This window comes from Ambystoma mexicanum, chromosome 3p (assembly GCF_040938575.1).
Source record: "Ambystoma mexicanum isolate Mex_15411 chromosome 3p, UKY_AmexF1_1, whole genome shotgun sequence".
NCBI classification, from domain to species: domain Eukaryota; kingdom Metazoa; phylum Chordata; class Amphibia; order Caudata; family Ambystomatidae; genus Ambystoma; species Ambystoma mexicanum.
Genome location: NC_090925.1, coordinates 46431385 through 46450814, shown reverse-complemented (window position 1 = coordinate 46450814; position 19430 = coordinate 46431385). Strand labels below are relative to the sequence as shown.

The following is a 19430-nucleotide window of genomic DNA, read 5'->3' as shown; positions in this document are numbered from 1 at the left end:
CTTACTCACTGTTCAATGCGACCAAGTCCTGTGCGCTTCCCCAGTTGCTTCACTGTGGATGGGTTGTGCTCACCGGTGGCACGCTGTAAACTCCTAGGGCCCGCATGAAGCCTCCAGTGGCTGTGGTGTTATGCCCTAGGAGCTGTGGTGAGAGTTCTGCAACTCACTCTCCTTCTCATGTAGTCAGGAGCAGCGCTCCTGCACGACCGCTTCAGCTGGCAGGGCGCCCACTGTGTAGCGGGAACGTTTTCCCGCGGAGCGTGGGCTCGCGAGATCCCGTCTCGCGAGATCTCGCGAGAACACGCTCCCGCGATCACGTGATGTCCCCACACAGTGGTACCTGTTTTGTTGGTAGAGACAGGAAATGTATTAACACATGAAGTTTTCATAAGCAATAGATTTTGCCAAAAAACATAGAAAACAAGTGCATGTCAATCACTTATTTTGATAGTAGAAGAAAACCCAGATTGTCGTGTCAGGCCTGGCTTCTGTTCCTTTCCGTGCCATTAGGCCTTTGCATGGCGTGGGATTTAGGTGTGCATGGTGCGATTGTGGTAAATTAAGAGGATTCAAAATTAGCTGTCAATGCAAAGGTGACTGGAGGATCCAGTGGTGATCCTGGCTACAGGAGGAAAAGACTGTTGCCCACTGCTTGCTTCTGTAAATCATTTGAGCATTTTTACTTGAGAATCAAGGCATACTAGGTTTTACCCAGAGGAAAATGGAAAATGTACCATCATTTTGATTTGAATCTTATATCTTGAGGAAAAAGTGATCATTAGAAAATATATTTTTCTATCCATTGACTACAGTGGACGTACTGACGGAAGCTAATTGTGCCTCCCTGTCATCTACCTTTTGAAATTATGTATGTGGCACAGGAATGTTACACTTTGGGATCACTGTTATTTTTAGGGAAATTTAACTTTTGAGTCAAACCATTAACTTCCATTTGCAGCAAAATTACGAAAGAAAACCTGTTCTCAAAGCTGCACCTGCATTTTAAACATTTAAAAATGGACAAAGGGGAATCATTCCGGTTGATCACTCGAGGTTTGGTGGCATTTTCAGGAAGTTGTCTACTTAAACAAGTTGTGGCAGTCAATGGGGTTTAGTGCAGACAAACATCTACCAAGGTGGAGGCACATCAATAACCCTACTACAACGTTTGAGACCAGATTATTGGAGATTAGCTGAAGGAGAAAAGACCTACAATGACTGTCCATGCCAGAAGATTTTGAGGAACCTCTGGATCTACAGTGTACCTCCTTGTGCAGGTGTGTCGGGCACCTGATATTCTGTATTGATTGTTAGGCTCCTCCTACCAGAATGACAGCAACTCTGATCAGTGCTCTATGACAAAATAGCACTTGCTTCCTCACTCACTGTGTCTGACAGCAATTTATTATAGACAAACAAAGTGAAATCTAGGGTTTGATCCCCAGAAGCACATATAATGCACACAGTGATGTGAGATGCCTGGCCCAAGATGACGGCATCCTTGATGGTATTGCTTACATTCTTAACAAAGTCACTATTGTCCACACCCCAATCACAATGGTGCAATAGGAAAAATAACAAAGCGGTAGCAAGTCTTCTGCTCTTGCATTCACAGTCTCATCCATATTGGAATGAGCAAACAAGCTGGGCACACCTCACAACAGTGCCCATTATTACCATAGGATGCCTGGTACCCATACGCGCCTTCATCAAGGACACATGATAACGACAGAAATATGGTGACACGGCAGACGCCGACAAAACAAAAGAGGTGATGGCTGGAAGGTTTAGAATTCATCTTAAACTCTGGAAATACCACTGGGAAACTCTCCAGACCAACGCTACTCAGCCTGCCAAGCCATTATTTATTTAGTTATCGATCTTTTGTATGCCGCCTATACAGCAGAAAGTGTTTCCAGGTGCCACAAGACTAAGGGGGAGGGGGGAACAGGGAAGAATAAACAAACATAAACAGTCCTACTAGGCCTTGTGACATTCGAATCTTGCAAGTGCAGTAACACGAAGTGCTGGGGGAGAGGCAGATCAGGGTGAAAGAAGGGTAGGGGAGGGAGATGCTCACAGGACCGAGGTACGTGCTAAGGGGATCCCGGAGGGGAAAGTGCACTGGGGGAAGAGAGAAGAGTAGTAGTGCGAGGCTGGGGGTGGACCGGACTCAGAAGTTTAGTCAGAGAAGGTTATCCAAAGGCAAGTGCTGATAAGGGATTCTGAGGTGGACAGGTCAAGGGAGGGGCTGACCCCTGTGTGACTCGGAAAGGGGCCAGGCATCCAGTCGCAGCAGTAGGGGGGCATTAGCAAGGAAAGGGGAGAGGAAAAGAGGAGGAGAAAGGAAGGAATTGAGAAGCTTCAGCAATTTATGGAGATCCAGATCAAGTATGAGAGAGGATGGGAGGCCATTCCAGAGGGAGGCTCCTGCTGAAGAAAGAGATCTACCCCCCACTCTCTGCTTGGAGAACCGTCTGACCAGCAGAGAGCTAGAGGACCAAAGGACTCTAGCAGGGAGATATTTAGGGAGAGAAAGTTGGGTGTGCGTGGTCCCAGGCCCCAGACAGCCTTGTGGATGATGCAGAGGGTATTGAATGTGATCCTTTCAGCTACCGGGAGCCTGTGGAGAGCTTTTAGGGCTTGGGAGAGGCAGCCCGTGGGCTTGCGGCCAAGGATAAGTCTTGCAGTCCTATTCAGGATAAGTTGAGGGTGGAGGGAGGAAAGAGGCAGATTGTGTTGCAGTAGTCCAGCCTGTAGAGAACCAGAGCTCTAGAGATATTGAGTTTATGGGGGAAGGTGAGGAAAGGGAGAATGCCTCTGAGGAGGTGAAGCTGAAAGTGAGCCTTCTTGGCTAGGTCAGCGATGTGCGGTGTGAAGAAGAGAGAGAAGTTGCAGATGACACCCAGATTTTTTGCCTCACAAGAGGGTGAGCGGAGGGGGCCCAAGGATCGCACACAGAGAGTAGCAGGGAATGAAGGGGGTGGAGTTCCAATGGCACATATCTCAGTCTTACTGGCATTAAGGCAGGGATCATTTGCAGAGAACCATGTCTGAATAGCAGACAGACAGTCAGGTATGAGAGAGGATGAAGAGGAGGTAGAGGAGGGAAGCTCAAAGGAGAGATGTTTATCATCAGTATGACACTGGAAGTGAGTAGAGAAGGTGGAAATCAGGTGGACAAGAGGGGCAAGGTAGATATTGAAGAGCCACAGCGATAGGTTAAAGCCCTGACGTACGCTGCATGTAGAGAGTGAGGTGGAGGAGAGGAAACGGCCAAGTTGCACTTGGGAAGGTCGGTTAGAGAGAAAGGAGGTCAGCCAGGCCAGTGCCTGGTCCGTGATGCCTAGAGTATCACAGAGACAATTTATGAGGATGCCGTGCTTGATGGCGGCAAAGGCAGAGGAAAGATCAAGAAGAATCAGAACAGAGGGAGAGTTGGAATCCAGGTTTGATAGAAAGTCTTCACAGGTGTTCAGGAGAGCAGTTTCTGTGCCTCTGGATGCTCTGAAACCAGACTCGTGGTTGTGGAGACAGCCAGCATATTTGATGTGGTGGGTCAGTTGGGGGATGTCCAACTTCTCCAAGAATTTTCTCAGGAAAGGGGTGATGGAGATAGGGAGATAATTAGCCGGGCCGGGAGGGTCTGCAGATGGCTTTTGTAGGAGAGGGTGCACAAGGGAGCGCTTAAGGCATTGTGGGAAAGACCCAGTGGCAAAGGAATGGTTACAGAAGTCATCCAAGGCAGGGGCAAGAGAAGAGATGCTGTCCTGGATAGTTCTGGAAGAGTAGGGGAGTACCTGTTTGGATGAGACTTTCATAGAGCAAACTACTTTAGAGACCTCATCTGGCGCAAAGGGAGAGAAGGAGGATAGTGTGGGGGAGAGCGAGAGGGGGCAGAGGGAGTCAAGAGAGGAGGGGGTAGGGAGAGGAGTAGAGATGAGTTAGGACAGGATGTCCTGAGTTTTTCTAGAGAAGTGGGAGGCCAGTGCAGTGCAGAAGGCCTGGGATGGATGAGGAGAAGAGGAGACTATAGTGGGCTTGGCAAGTCATGTTATTGGTGACCCCAGAGATGTAGGCTTCAAAATGAGCCCTCTTCTTAGAGCAGATGGAGATTGAATATTTCCTTTGGAGAAGACGGCAGGACATTTTCTCAGTTGACGTACTTGATACCTGCCACTTCCGCTCAGCAAATCTGCACTTGCGTTTCAGAGCAGCTAAGTCGGAATCATTCCAAGATTTGCACTTGGAGGCAGGCTTCATGTGGATCCTCATGACAGGGTCAAGGATGTCCAGAGTGTTGGAGATGGAGAGATGGAGGTTAGCAAATGCGGAGTCGGTGTGAGAGTCAATCGCAGGGGCAGGGGGGAATGAAGGTGGAGGCAAATGCAGCGACTGACACGCGCTTCATTGGTGGAATCACGGAGAAGGATAGTGGCAGTGTGGGCAGATTAATTTCTTGGGGGCCAGGGAGCTCCATATGGGAGGAGAAGAGAGAGTGATCAGACCAAGAGAGAGGAGCAGTTAGAGGATTAGAGAGAGGGTTGTCTGTGCAGATGAGCCCATCCAAGATGTGTCCGGCAGAGTGGGTCAGAAAGTAAGGAAGAATTGTGAGGGAAAGATAGTCACAGAGGTCATGGAAGAGTACAGTGGCCAGATCCAGAGAGTCCAGGTGGATGTTAAAGTACCCAAGGAAGAGAAGTTTGTGGGAGGAGGTCAGGAGAGAGGAGGAGAAGTCAGCCCATTCAGAGAGGAAAAAGGAGGGTAGCTCCAGGGGCCCTATAGATAGTGGTGAGAGTAAAGGAGTGGGTAGAGAGGCACCCAGCCTACAGACAAGGCATTCAAAGGAGGTTTATAATGAAAATGTCGAAAACAAAAATGTGGAAAAAAATAATGTTGAAAAAAAAAATGTGAATGTTTATTTATTTATTTATTTTAAATGTTTTTAATGGGGGGTTCCCCCTCCAACACCCTGTTTATTTTTAATAGCTAACCCCACAAAAACATACATATAAAAAAACATTCAAATTTTTTTTTCGACATTTTTTATTTTAGACATTTTTGTTTTCGACTTTTTGCAGTCGACATTATAACTGCACACCTTCAAAGGAAGAGTAGGGTTGAGGAGAAATTATGGTGGCAGAGACCCATTCACGGAAAATCAGGGCCACTCCACACCCACACTGGGTGGGCCAGGGATTGGAGAGGATCATGTAGCAATCGGGGAAAAGAGTGTCAAAAGTAGTGACAGAGCTGGCCTTGAACCACGTCTCAGTGTGTGCAAGGATGTCATGGTGAAGGTCTTTGAGGAGGTGACAGATGTCAGATGAATGTTTGAAAGCAGAGCGAGAATTGAGGGTAGCTAAACAAAGCTGATTGCCTCCCTTGAAGGTCTTTCACGAAGGGGTACAGGGGTGTGGTACATCCCTAACAGGGGGCACAGAGGCCAGAGGGGAGTGGCAGGAGAGAGGGGGAAGTTAATGAGAGATGGAATATGCCTATCAAGAAGGAGCAGATTGGGGTGAGAGCCAGGGGCCATGATAATGCCATTTTGATAGACATTAATGAAACACCTGGAGGATGGGAAGTGTGTCAAGAGCCCTTCCCATCTAATGCCAACATTAATGGGCTATGAAGAGAACAGTGAAAGGACAAAAACCATATGTGTAGTCCATAAGTCATGAGAATGAGTGAAAAGAGGATGTCAGTGATAGTCTGCCTAGAGGATGCGTTGACGTAGGTGTCTGCAATGGGCAGGGGTAGGATGGAGGTCAGGTGACCCTTCTTAAACGTTTTCCTGCCCCAGGCTCCAAGAGAGAGGGAGGATAGGTGATAGAATAGCAGTTAGAATATACAGGGGGGGTTGAGAGGGCAATAGGAGAGGGGGCGGGCGGGGCAGAGAGGTAACAAGAGAAAAATAGGAGGACTAGAACTCCACAATGAACTCACCAGACGGCCTAGCACCACGTACAGGCCTGGAGATTCAGGAGCAAAATGTCCTTTTAAAAATCAGCTAGATTCAAAATTCTGACCGCACAGTGAAATGCTGTTTTAAAAGAATAAAGAACATCGCCATATCTCTTCAATATCTATCTCGCTCTTCTTGCTCACTTGATCTCCTCCTTCTCTCCTCATTTCCAGTACTATGCTGATGACACACACCTCTACTTCAAACTTCTCTCTACTACATCATCTTACTTCTCCCTCATCCCCAACTGCCTGACCGCAATACAGGCATGGTGTGCGGCTAACAGCTCCTGTCTTAATGCAAGTATGCTGGAGATACTTGTTATTGATGTTCCAAGTTCCTAGAGCAACTATAGAGGTGGCATGTAATAGAAAGTGCTGCATCCCGGGACTTGAAGTCCAATACCCAGAGATATGTTGCACTGTGTGTGGAGCTTGAAATGCAAGGTCCTAAGTGGTAATCAGAAACTGAGGACTCCAAGAACAATAATACGCTGGGGATTGAAATACAGAGACCCAAGGGGCACAGTGAGGTTGGGTGTGAATAGCATTGCTGCACAGTGGGACCTCGAATCCAAAGTCACACAAGACACTGCAAGACTGACTACCTGAATAAACTTCTATATACTGAGTCCAAAATTCCAAGAGACACTGCAAGATTGGGGAGATGGAGAATTGTAGCCCATTGAGATTTGAAGATCAAAGTCCCAAGATAAATTATTCACCCCAGTCGCCGGAGAACCAATATATACAGGGACGTAAGGTTTAAGGTCCTAGGAGATATTTAGACATTGAAAAACCAGCTAAACTCTTTCCTGTGGGGCTTACATTCTAAAAATTATAAAAGCCTTTAGGATGTTACTTTATGGGTGTTGAAGTCCACAGTTCCCAACTACAGTGTTGTTAAGATGCCTTGTAGCAGATCTAAGGAATGGATTAGAGTTCTGGCCCACCTGACAACCTGCCATGATTATTGATAAAATAGTTAATAAATGAAATCTTTGAAAAATGTGAATAAATACATAAACCGTGATTTAGATCATAATTGTATTGAATGTGTCAGAGAACAAAACCACCTTTGACAGAGAGATACAGTAACTGGACTATGTAATATGACATCACTGCCTCTGCCGCGTGCTCCCATGTACAGCCCTGCCCGCTGGATGTGTAGGAGTGGTCATGTGAGAGTCACTTCACCACTATTTCAGGAAGTGCTTCTGGGGCATCCTAAGCCCTGGGCTTTCACATTTCAAAGGGTAGCCTTCTAAGGGCTTTGACTACTCCTGTTCGCACCTGGTGCACCATGTTTCTAGATTTCCTGTTTCCCGATGTGACTGGATTCCTCATTCAAAATGCTACTAGCGATCTCATTGTTTACTTAATGCCTAATTTTGAGCTCTCCCCCTATTCTCATTGTCTCGCCATATTCCTGTTCAAATTTCTGAACGCTTCATCACCTCACCAATCCTGCCCTCATGCAGTCTGCAATCTTATTTGCCCCTACCATTACATGGTCTCTTGTTCCTCTTTCTATTAGTCTCTGTAACGCTAGATCGTTGTCCAGCAAATCTCTTGTCACTCTTGCCCTGTTTCAGTGACTAGACCTTAATTTTCTTTGTCTTACTGAAACCTGGACTTCATCCTTTAACATAGTCTCTCTTTACCTCTTCCTCTAATGTTTCTCATACACCCTGCCCCACTGGCCGGAGTGGTGGGCTAGGCATTCTTTCTCACTCTTCTGGTTACACCAGTCTTCTCCTGTCCCCTCTACCTGTTTTTCATCTTTTGAGTATCACTTTTCTCACTTTCTTAAACGTCAGTCAATCTCTTTTTAACAGTCTATCACCCTCCTGGCCCTCTTCTCTATTTTATATAAGTTTTTGATACTTTACTTTCCTCGGTTCTCCCTTCTATCTCTCCAATATTTGTACTCAGAAATTTTAATTTGCATGTTGATTCTACTCATTCTTTGTTTGTCTTTCTTCCGCTGCTGGATTCCTACCACGTTTAGCTCTTGATTTTCCACCTTCACATTCCTCCGGTTCCTCTCTTGATCTTATATCTTCATCTGTTCATTGTAATTTCTCTGTTTCCTCTTATCCTGTATATTCCTCAGATCTGTTTCTGTTGTCATTTTCCATTTATCTTCTCCCCCTCCAACTTTACCTCCTTCTACAAAACATGTTTTGCGTAGTGAACTCTGATGCTTTGATTCTTCCTTTTTTGTTTCTGCTCAGACTTCTTCTCTTTCTCTCCATCATTCCTTTCCCACTTTAACAGCCAAAGCTGCTCTTGATGTTCTCCAAACTACGCTTACATTCACTCTAGATTCTCTTTACCCTTCTATCCTTTTACTCCTTCACATAAACCTCCTCGTCCTCGGCTTATGCATGCTCTTGTTCTTCGTAATTCTCCCCGGAAACTTGAGTGCCAGTGGAAATAATCTCATTCCCTCCATGTCCATGATCTTGTGTCCTCTGCTCACACTTTGTATGATTATCTTCTCCTGTCTAGCAAAAGGCAATATTTCTCATCTTTGACCTTTTCTCTTTCAAAGCATCCTCGTCGGCTCTACCTGCTCTACCAGCTCCTTAACTTCATTCTTTTCCCTTGTCTACCCAATCCCTCTTTATCCTCACATCTCTCTGCTTCTGATCTTCCTACCTATCTCAGTATGAAAGTCTTCTTTCTCCTCTTGCCCCTTAGTCCCTGCCTCGCCATAACCTTCTGTTTTCAACCCTTCCTTAACAGCCTTTTCTCCTCTTACATATATTGACACGGCTCAGTTTCCCAGTTTCTCTCGTGTGCTCATCCAACTGCATCTCTGTCTGATTCTATTCCTTTCTTACTAATTCCATTAGTCCATCCTAATAGTCTCAGTTACCTTACTACTAGAGTTAATCTTTCTCTGTCTCTTCTTTGCTTGTTCCTGCACTTTTGAAACATACTACTGTAATTCCTATTCTAAACAAAAATCCTCACTGGATCCGTCTTTACCTGTTAACTTTCTCCCTATTTCGTTACTCCCTTTTCTTTCTAAAGTCTTAAAGAGAATTGCCTACTCCCAAATGTTGACCTTTCTTCATCTTCATTCTCTCCTTCCTCTACTCCAATCTGGGTTTAGACCTGGCCACTCTAACAAGACTGCTTTGTTGCATGCCTCAGACTCTCAGCATAATAAACTCTCCTCTATTCTTATTCTACTTGCTCTTTCTGCTGCTTTTGACTCGGTTGATCATCCCACTCTGCTATCCACACTTTAATTTTTGGGTATTATGGATTCTCTTCTCACCTGTTTTAAATACTATCTCTCTGGCTATACCTATTCTATTTCCTGGGTGGGCCAGCTCTCTCCACCCATTCCTCTATTCTATGGTGTCCCTCTGGATTTGGTAGTTGACCCTCTTTTATTTTCTCTCTATACTATTCCTCTCTTTTCACCTGTTTCTTCATACAATGTGTCCTGCCATGCGCACATTTCTCACAACTTTTTCTCTTGTTCTGAGTTCAATGATGCTCTCCACTCCAATGTTTCTGCTTGTCTTTCTGCCATCCAAGCTTGGATGGCCTCTCATTTTCTTCACCTGGACTCTTCCAATACTGAAGATCTTTATTTTCCTTCTTCGTCCCCATCCCCTCTTTCATCCACTTCTTTCATACACAGTTTGTAATCTTGGAGTTATTTTTGATTCTTCTCTTTCTTACTCTTCCCCCATTTCACTCAATACCCATAATTTGTCACTTTATCCATTTTAATCTTGGTCGCGGTCAATCTTTTCTGTTTTTTCAAGCCACAAAGCGTCTTATTTTCACTCTTATTTTCTCTCACATTGACTATTTTTCTTCTCTGTTGATTGGGCTGCCCGCCACTCAACTCGCTCCTCTTTGTTCTATCTATAATTCTGCTATTCACATACTTTTTCAACTGTCTTTTCCCTCTTCTATTTCTGCTGCACTGTGTTCGGCTGTTATTCTGTCCTCTGAGTCTTGTCTTCTCTTCCACTGCCTTTCTATTATTTTCAAATGTCTTCACGGTATTGCTCCTCCATATCTTGCTTCTCTTATTTCTTTTTACGTTACAGAGAGATCTCTTCGATCTGAATCCACGTATCGGCTGGTTATTCCCAAACCCCTCTGCGCCTCATCCCTTTTCTGCTCTTTTTCTCTTTTGCCACCCTTTCATTGGAATTCCTTTCCTCTTCTAATTCGTTCTTCGTCTACCTATAATCTCTTCCGTACTCCTCTCAAAACGTATCTCTTATCCTGTTTCGCTTCTTCAGGACTTACTTATCTCATTGTTCTTTTATGATTGTAGCCCTGTTATTTTAAATGCTGTAATGGTGCTTTGGAGAAAGTGTGATATAAATCACAATAAATGAAATGAAAGGAACATCAGTGTTGACAGAGAGCTACAGTAAATAGATTATGTAATATATAATTGCTCTGTAACTGCTGTAACATGGGATACACAACTAGTATCCCATGTTTAAGTTAGATACCTTGAAATGGGATGGAGTTCTCTGATTGGCATTGGGGCAGGGTTGAAAATCATTGCACATGATTGTGGTGATTGGGTCAGAGGGTGATGCTATGAGACAGGCTGGGGATTGGCGTGCCTTAAGGCAGAACAGAGATGCACTGAATATGATTAAGGTCATTAGGGAGAGGGATGACTACAGATAATGAATGGTGTTGGGGGCTTTGTGTAGGGTTGGGGTGCTTTGGGGCAGCATTGGGATGTAGTGGATGTGATTGTGGTGTGATTGGGGCAGGGGTCTATGCTATGTGACAGGACTGGGATAGGGGTACATTCGGTGGCATTTGAATGCAATAGGCAAGGATTGATATGCTTTCAATGTGATTTAGGTGATTGAGGCAGTGGTTAGTACTATGGGAAAGGATATGATTTGGGTGGCATTGGGGTGCCCTGTGGCAAGATTGAGATGCATTGGATGTAATTGGGGTGACAGAGCCAGGGGTTGATTCCAATGGGCAGGACTTGGATTGAAGGGTTTAAGCAGGAATGGGGTTCCTTGGGGGGAGTTCTGGTGTATTTTTGGCCTGATAGGTTTGGGGCACTTTGATTGCAGGATTTCCAAGTGTTCTTAGAGTGCATTAGATTTTGTTTTCACAATATAGTATTGTGATAACCTCTAGCTGGGGTGTGGGATTGGTTAGCATCCAAAGCTGTAGGTTGTCTTGTATAGGCATGTGTGTATACATTGAGGTTCCTTGGGGTAGTGGTGTGGGTTGTTTAGCAGGGAAAGGGTTAGGTGTCTTGTTTGGGACTGGCGTGTCTTTGAGCACACATGGTAATGGCTTTGGACATGTTTGTGCTTCTTTGGAACATGATAAGGTTTCCTTGGGAACATTGAGCTTCTTCAGTGTAGAATATTGGTTGTTTGTATGTAATTGGGGATGTATGCATCAACATTATCATCTCAGAGCATGTAATCTAGATTAGGATGCATGTGTGATGTGGAGAGGCAGAATAAGGATTGGGAGGATTGGGTAGGGCTGAGATACCTTTGTGGGGGACTGGGCCACTAGCCCAGGTATACCGGGTGTGGGATTTGTGTAATTTGGATAGAATCTAGAAGTGTGATGTAAGACAGGGAACAGTGGGTGGGATTGTGGGTTTGTGACAGGAAGAGGGGGCTGCTGTTACAGAATATGATGCTACTTGGTGAGGGGTTTGGGATGCATATGGTAATTTGCAGGAGATTTAAGAAAACAATTATCCATAACCTGGGGTGCAATAGTTGTTATTTGAATAGGGAGTGGAGTTACTTTGAGCAAGACTAGAATTATCTTTAGGCAGTATTGAGCAGCATTGGCATACACTGGGAGGTGACTAGGGCACTTTGACCCCAATGTTGGAGTGCCATATTATATACATGGGACTTATATACATGGGACAAACTAGGCTGGCATGATGCTGTGGGGCAGGATAAGAATTGGACTGCTTTGGGTATGTACTTTGAATACATTTGGTGGTGCATGAGGTAGTACTTTGGTGAGCTGTGGTCGGATTGATATATATTTATCAGGATAGTGATTATGTGCAATGGGTTAGTTTTGGGGTGCATGAGGCAGGATTGTGTTGCAGTGGGAATGGACTCTGTCCCAGGATGCCTTGGGAAGAATGTGGTTCTTAAACATAAACTGTGAGTGTGTAATTTAAGATATGGTCCAGGTGCAAACACAGAAAAAATATGTATTTATTTATTTGGAAATATGATCTATTTCTTTTTTATTTTTTTTTTTTTCAGAACGTCTTCTGATGCTGTGAGTCGGATGGAACACTTGCACATGTAGGTCTTGTCATTCACTCTAGTATGTTATAGAGACCAGGTGGTCTGCAATTGGCGGGTTCGACCCATAGTAAAATGGTCATTATTCAACTGCACAACATTCCTTTTAAAATCAAAGCTACTGCTCAAAGTATGATTAATAGAGGGCACCCTAGTGTCTAGATCCATTCTTTTGGTCATTGTGTTCCCCACAACTCATACATTAATGCTCTCTTTATTCTTTTGGTGGAGGTGTGCATTGCTCAAAAACAGAAATGAATCCAAATCCGTTTGTGAAAGCCAAGTCAGGTACAAGTCAAATACTCATGAAAAGCATAGCACATGGATCGGAAAATTGATACAGCAATGTAAATAATGGATGGGGAGCTTTGCAAACAATCAACAACACAATGAAGCCATGGTAGATATTTGCCATCATTAAACTCTGTCGATGATTTACATGGTAGATATCTGCCATCGTGAACATCTGTCGATGATTTAAGTAGACAAAGACAGAAAAAGTAGAGGTGGCTCTTAAAGCCTGGTAGCGGCAAGGTCAGGTAGGTGTAATGCAAGTTGGGAATCAAAGGTTGTAGGCTGGGATACATCACCTCCAAAATATTGTGATATCCCATGGCCAGAGACTTAATTAAAGAAGTAATGGATTCAGTTGTCACAGAAGCTCCATCGGGAATCCCTGCTTCTCTGCAATCTGCACCATACAGCCCCTATGCTTGTTTAGTGTGAAACATTGGCCATTGTTTGGCCGCGGGTCGGAAGCGGCGGTAGGCAGACCGTGCGGCTTGACTCGGCTTCCTGCTTCCTGCTAGGTTCCTTCCTCTGATCTCCTTCTCCTCTCTCGTCGGCGGTTTGCTGCATGTTGCTGCATTGCCAGTGGCGGTTTGCCTTTCTGTGGTGAGACATGGGGGCGCTGTGATCCTGGGGAGCAGTACCCTCGCTTCACACCCTGTTATCCCACCTCACGTCTCAGGCACTACGGGCAGCTCTGTTTGCCGGCTGCAGCAGATCTCTATACGGTCGGAGAGGACGCAGAAGAGTGCTGACCGGGATCAGAGAGGCTGCAGGGCGCCTCCTGATGTGGTAAGAGTCTGCTATTTTTGCCAGTTTGCTGTCAGCTGGGCAATAGTTCTTCCCTCAGAGAGGGTTGACTTTTGTCCCTTTGCTGATTACCGCCTAATTTGTATTATAGCTTAACCTGAGTACTAGGATGACAGACTCCAAGAAGCCTGGAGCTAACTCTAGATTCAAACAAGCCCTGCGGGGCACAGCAGACACCATGGCCTTATCCCCAATTATTAATAGGGATCAGATGCTGGAGTTCGCAGCTCTCAGTGAGCATAGGAGATTGCGAGTGCCTGGTAAGCAGAGCAAACTCCCTGCTAAAAAAATGGATTTACATGAAGACCCCGCCTCCATGCATAAAGCATCAGGATTAACACAGGCTCTAGATAGTCCTTCTGTGAGGAAAGATGATAAGGTACATGTACCCCAATCCAATATTCAAAAAATTGGCCCTAAAGTCCATCTGATGCCACTATTGTCCACTGATGTTCCACACTTCACAACAACGGAGCTACCTCCAATCACACAATACCCCACTCTTCAAGGGAGAGCTATGCCTAACTCACCTCAATTGGAACCCATAGGCCTCTCCATTGGTCCTTCCCAGTGGTCTGAGCACATGGCTAATATTGCCAAAGAACTTCTTGCATGTAAAGACCCATTTGACCTCGGCATATTGGCAGAAGCTCTGAATAGCTGGGCATCGAGCCCACTGCCACCTACGGTGAATACCGCCTCCCAGACGAACGGGTTCACCTGTACAGGTATCCTGCCACAGTCCTCATTCGTGAATGCTTCCTGCCAAGCCACTATTCAAAAGGAAGTAATAGACCAAGGGACACAAACTGACTGGGATTGTAAGGACTCACCTCAACCTATTGGATCAGTCGTGGTTTGTAAGGAAAAGGTACCTATTCCCAATATAGATAGTCGATTGGAAAGTCTTCCCTTGGTGCCGCGACGTGAGTCGAACACTGCACACAAAGAGGAAAATCAGCCAACAATCTTGAACTCTAAATTGAAGAGAAAACTCTCTCGGAATTTATTTTAGGCAGAAATCTGTGCAGTTCCCTTTGGGACCACTGCAAAAGATTTAGGACTACAGGTGTTTGGCAGTAAACCCAATTGGTAGCAGTCTGTACCACCCAGATTCACTTGGTAGCAGTCAGACTTCTCTCAAGAAGAGTTAGGCAGTATACAGAGCATGCGCAATAGGTACAGAGATACAGTAGCACAAGCAAACACTGACCAGAGCTTTGGTGTAAAAGTATATAATTATTTATTTAGAGACACACTTTAAAAAATACACTAGCACTAATATGGCAAGCAAGTTCAGAACAGAGTCACTATTAGTATATGTACATCCCAGATTACTTGTTGAACAAGTCTTAGTTAACACCACTTATTTTCAGACAGAGGTGAGCACTTAACCTAAGATGGCACTCCAACAAGTTATTTAAAAAGCGAGGAAAAAGGCAGAATTATGAAAGCAGACAAAACACAAAGGGCCTCATTACAACCCAGGCGGTAAGTTCCCTACTTTACCACCATGGTGTAAACTCTGTTTACACCATGGTGGATGGCGGATTTACCGCCCCATTCCAAGGTGAGTGGGGCGGTAAATCCCCATTCCCCATTTACCCTTCCCCATTCCCATTTTTGCCCCATATGGCATAATGGGAGTGGGGAAGGCGCTAATTACGGCACCGTAAATTACGGTGCCGTAATTAGCACCAAGGCGGGTTAGCGCCTTGCATTTTAACGCCTGCTAAAAGCAGGCGTTAAAATGGTAATCAGGTGTTAAGCGTTAACGGCGCCGACGGTGCCGTTAAACCCTTAATGCCTCGGTTGTAATGAGGCCCAAACACTTTTAAAAGAACCACAGCAAGTCAGGAAGGCACAGTCTACTGGAGAGCAAGAAAGTTCATAGGCCAGGCCCACTCTTAGAGAGAGCAAGGCGAAATGCGCCCACGATCACACAGTTTAGGAATGCTTAAAGGTCTTTGTAGATAGTTCAAAAAGGGTTGGATCAGTTCAGAAAAGTTAGTTAACAGGTCCCAGGCTAACCCAGGTTAGACAGTTAAGGATTTACCGGTCACCTCAAGCAGTCTGTTGCAAGGGAAGCCAGGCGGGACACAGTACCTGAAATGGTGAAAAAGCTCCCGCGGGGGCAGTTGTTCCTGGCAGCGGGTGCAAGTCGGTGTTTCGTCCAGAGGAAGAGGAGATCTCGGCGTGGAGGAAAGTTGAAGGTCGTTGCACTGCCAGGGAAGAAACCGGCCGCAGAGTTTCCCGGTTAAAAGGTACTACCCTTTTATTCGCGGTAGTGGTGAAACGTGGCTATCCGGCCGCCGGGGTACTTGGCACAGGCGATTCGACCACGGGATGATAAAGGCAGACGAAAAAGAGGGCAAACTGGTTATCCCCACCAGTTCAAAGGAAGAAGACTCTCAGGAATGAAGATCTCCTCTGTCGTCGGTGAGGCGATTCAGCAGGGCTCCACCGGTGGTGTCGTCGTGGCAGGTCGGCTCAGCTTATCCCTCATCGGATTCTTTGGTCCTGTGACAACTTCTGAAGTTCCAGTCCCCAAAGCCCTGCTTTTATGCAGAAAACCCTCATTCATCAGTCCTAGCTGTCACTCAAACATGCTTAGTGGTGAGCTGGGCGACTCACCACTGGGCCAATCACACCAGAGTGCGACTTGAGTTGCCGAGGCAACACATTCCAGGGTGGCTAAACCCCCTCCTACACCCCCTGTGGAACCCAGACAGAGTGGCACCACTTTGGAGGCCTTCTGTGCAGAAGCCCGCCAAAAGTGGAACAAAGGGCTCAACTTCGGGTTAGAGTTGCAGAGGCGAACACACACGCCATTTTAAAACCGAGATCTGGCAAAAAGACCCAACCGTGAATTTAATATTAAATAAATAAAGCGGTGGTATCTTTAACATTGCACCAAAAAGTGGTGCATTAAAAATCAATGGGAAAATCCCATAGTAAATATTCCGAAGGAATATAACGCGTGGTAACCACTGCCACCAGCCAGAAACTCGACAAGGGGGGACTGTAGTCCCCCCTCGATAACAGACCCAGGGGCAATCGAATAACCCCTACCAGTACTTCCACAATATGATGGTTTGTACTGGTTCTGTTCACAAATTTAGACTAGTAAAGCCAATGGTGACTTTACATGCCCTGGGAGACAGTAGTCAGTCCCAGGGTATGGAGTCTATGTTGGGGTGTCACTATGACACCCCTGTGTTACTGCACTGAGGGTGCTGTGTAACACATATCCCAAAAACACATGAAACCCTATGGGGTCTAAGAGTGGGAGTAAAAGAGCAGGAGAAAAAAATAAACCTCAAAAATCCAGCAAAGCTGCTGGGGGACTCACTAGGTTTGGGAAATTGGCCTTTACAGAGAATTCTCCCCAACAATTTACAAAAGAATAAGTTACAAATGCCAAAAATAAAGGACGTGAATTTATATGATTTTGTAATGGACCAAAGAAACTTTATTATAATCAATGTCCAGAAGATCGAAGGTAAAGAATTTAAAGAAGCCTTGCGTAACAAGGTCCTAGCCTGGTTATGTCAAAGAACAGGAGCAGGGGTGGTTAGACGCTTGGACTTAATCATCACCCGCAGGATAGATCAGAGTGACTGGTGCTCACAATCTCATAGTGACTGCATCATAGTGGGCTGTGGGGATAGTACCCTACCTACTTTTCTCAAACGTTGTAAATATCTGCCCAAAGGTGCCACGAAATGTAATCTGATTCTCTAAATGTTACAGCCTATTATTGGACTTCCTCTCTTGTACCCTCCCTTTTATTGCTATTCTGCTATCTGATGAATGTCCCACAGTCGTCTTTGTTAAGAGTCGGCTGCTCACTGCCACAGTGTTTGGCCTTTTTCCCCATATGGAACTTGCTCTCAAGCCATACTCTTTTTTATGTATTATTGTCTGTTTGTACCTTGTCTGCGCCATCACACCTATGGGTCTATTGTGCGCATTATAAATGCAAATGTAAAATGTAAATCAATGTTATCCAAATCCCTGTACATGTCAACTTTTTCAAAATGCTACACCTTACAAGGCCACCAGCTTCAACATATTCTTCAGCCACGTCTACACTTTTGAATTCATCTGAGACTTACAATCATGTAGTTCTGCTTCTTAGCATTGGAGATAGCCCTCAGAAAACACAGATCATCCAAGTATGGTTGAGAACAAGTGCCCACGTATCACGCAGAACAAACAGGCACAGATCTGCTTTGCTGAATAATGTTCCCTGTGGTATACTTTACCACCATTTATTACTGCATTTTTGCCACAAAAATGAATGAGGGGGTTGGTGAGAGAATATGGGTTGGGTAGCAGGAAGAGGGTGGGTGAGGGGAGAAGGTGGTGGAGGGTCTCCCCCATTTTACAGCAAGACATTTGGTAAAAATATTGCTGTAAAAAACATTGCAGGTAAAAACACTTAAAACCTGTTTGGCTGTAAGCGGGTATTTGTATGAGAAATTTGTTTTCATGCATCAGAAGACACTTTTTCACCACTTTTATGTTCAAATTTCAATTCATCCTTAAACTTTGCCTGCATAATAATTGCTAACTGGATATCTGCAGACAGATTCCAGGGATAAATGTCCCTTTTTAGTGAATCAAACAACAACTGGAAATTCACAAAATGTGTATTGCAATTAACTTGCAAGCAAGTGGGTATACTCAGTAAATTAGCTGCAGGGTCTGAAAGCAGAACATTATAATATCTATCCTGTTTAGTTTATACTGGATAAAGGAGTCATAATTTGAAGCCTAGTTAATGGGAAAAGAAAAGGATTGGTCATGCAAATCTCTCAATAGATATACATAATTTATTTCAGTGCATATTTTTTCGGTTCAAGAAAGCGATCAATCTTGGAGGGGGTTGTGTGCCTGCATAGTGCAATGCATACTCCCTACCAGTAGGGCATAAGAACCTCGGTTAAGATATGGTTGAAGACAACCAACCAGTGTGATCAGATGGAAGTCCACATTGTCAGGAAGACAGAATTTGATATCTCATATACACATCTTCCTCACAGACTACCCACAGGTTAAGCCCTACCGCCATAGCTGCTACTACAAAATGGGTTAAATGTGTTACCCTACGGTACAAAACAAATTATAAATGTTATAGCATTTCCTCAATTTTTCATAAAAAGCGTTTTGTACAATGCACTATTGAACACATTATTTTTCAAACTTGTCTTGAGGTGACAGCCTCCCAATCCTCCTTTCGTTATTTAGGTCTGTCTCACTTGGGGAGTCACACTCATTCCTGCATACCAACTCCACCCCACCAGTATGAACATTCAGCTGCTGCCTCTGCCTTCTTTAGAAAGAGCAGCTCTAAAGTTAATGAACATGACTGCACATCCAGCTTCAGGGCCTGATGCAGCACAACAGCCATCATTCACCTCATTGCCATTTCCCCTGGCCCCAACCTTGAACAACAGAGCCACAGGCCTGGTAGCCCGGTAGTGCCCACAACCTCTTAGCAGCACTGTATATGGGGGACCTCATGACAATGATCAGCATTCTATCTTCATGGATCAACTTCAATCATATCATCCCAAACTGGTTCACATTATGCCTGATCAATCTCCAAAACCTCATTCCCAATGGAAACAGAAGCTAACAATGATGATCAATATCAGGAAGAGTCCACCAAATATCCACCATCTCACCTATCATCTCTACAAGGAGCCACTTGCCAAGCTTCTCACCAACCAAGAGTTCAAGATCAATCAATCACTGATGAAGTTGTGTGGACAGACCATGTCAGCCATGAAACCCAATGACCACTGAACAGATGCTCACATGTTCAAGGCTGCATGTCTACAGCATGATGAAACTCAACCTAACAAAGACAAAATTTGTCTTCCACGTCAACAACATGGAGCATGCATGCATCCAAACTGGGCTTAATACATGAAACACCATGGCATCACCAACTGCAGCAAATCACTAGGTTTCTACATCAACTGTGAGATCCCTTACTCACATCAACAGGAAGAGCAACACAGCATGGCACCATCCCCCACT

The 19430-nt window shown here is 44.9% G+C and overlaps 1 protein-coding gene across 2 annotated transcripts in view; it reads left to right on the top strand.

Annotated features, from left to right (window-relative positions):
- LOC138580117 (arginine-glutamic acid dipeptide repeats protein-like) overlaps positions 1–19430 on the top strand; it is a 259197-nt gene that overhangs the window by 159259 nt on the left and 80508 nt on the right. For both annotated transcript variants that reach the window (XM_069650395.1, XM_069650394.1), the window contains one exon: positions 12240–12281. In XM_069650395.1, the coding sequence (XP_069506496.1) occupies positions 12240–12281 (42 nt within the window). The remainder of the gene's footprint in view (positions 1–12239; positions 12282–19430) is intronic.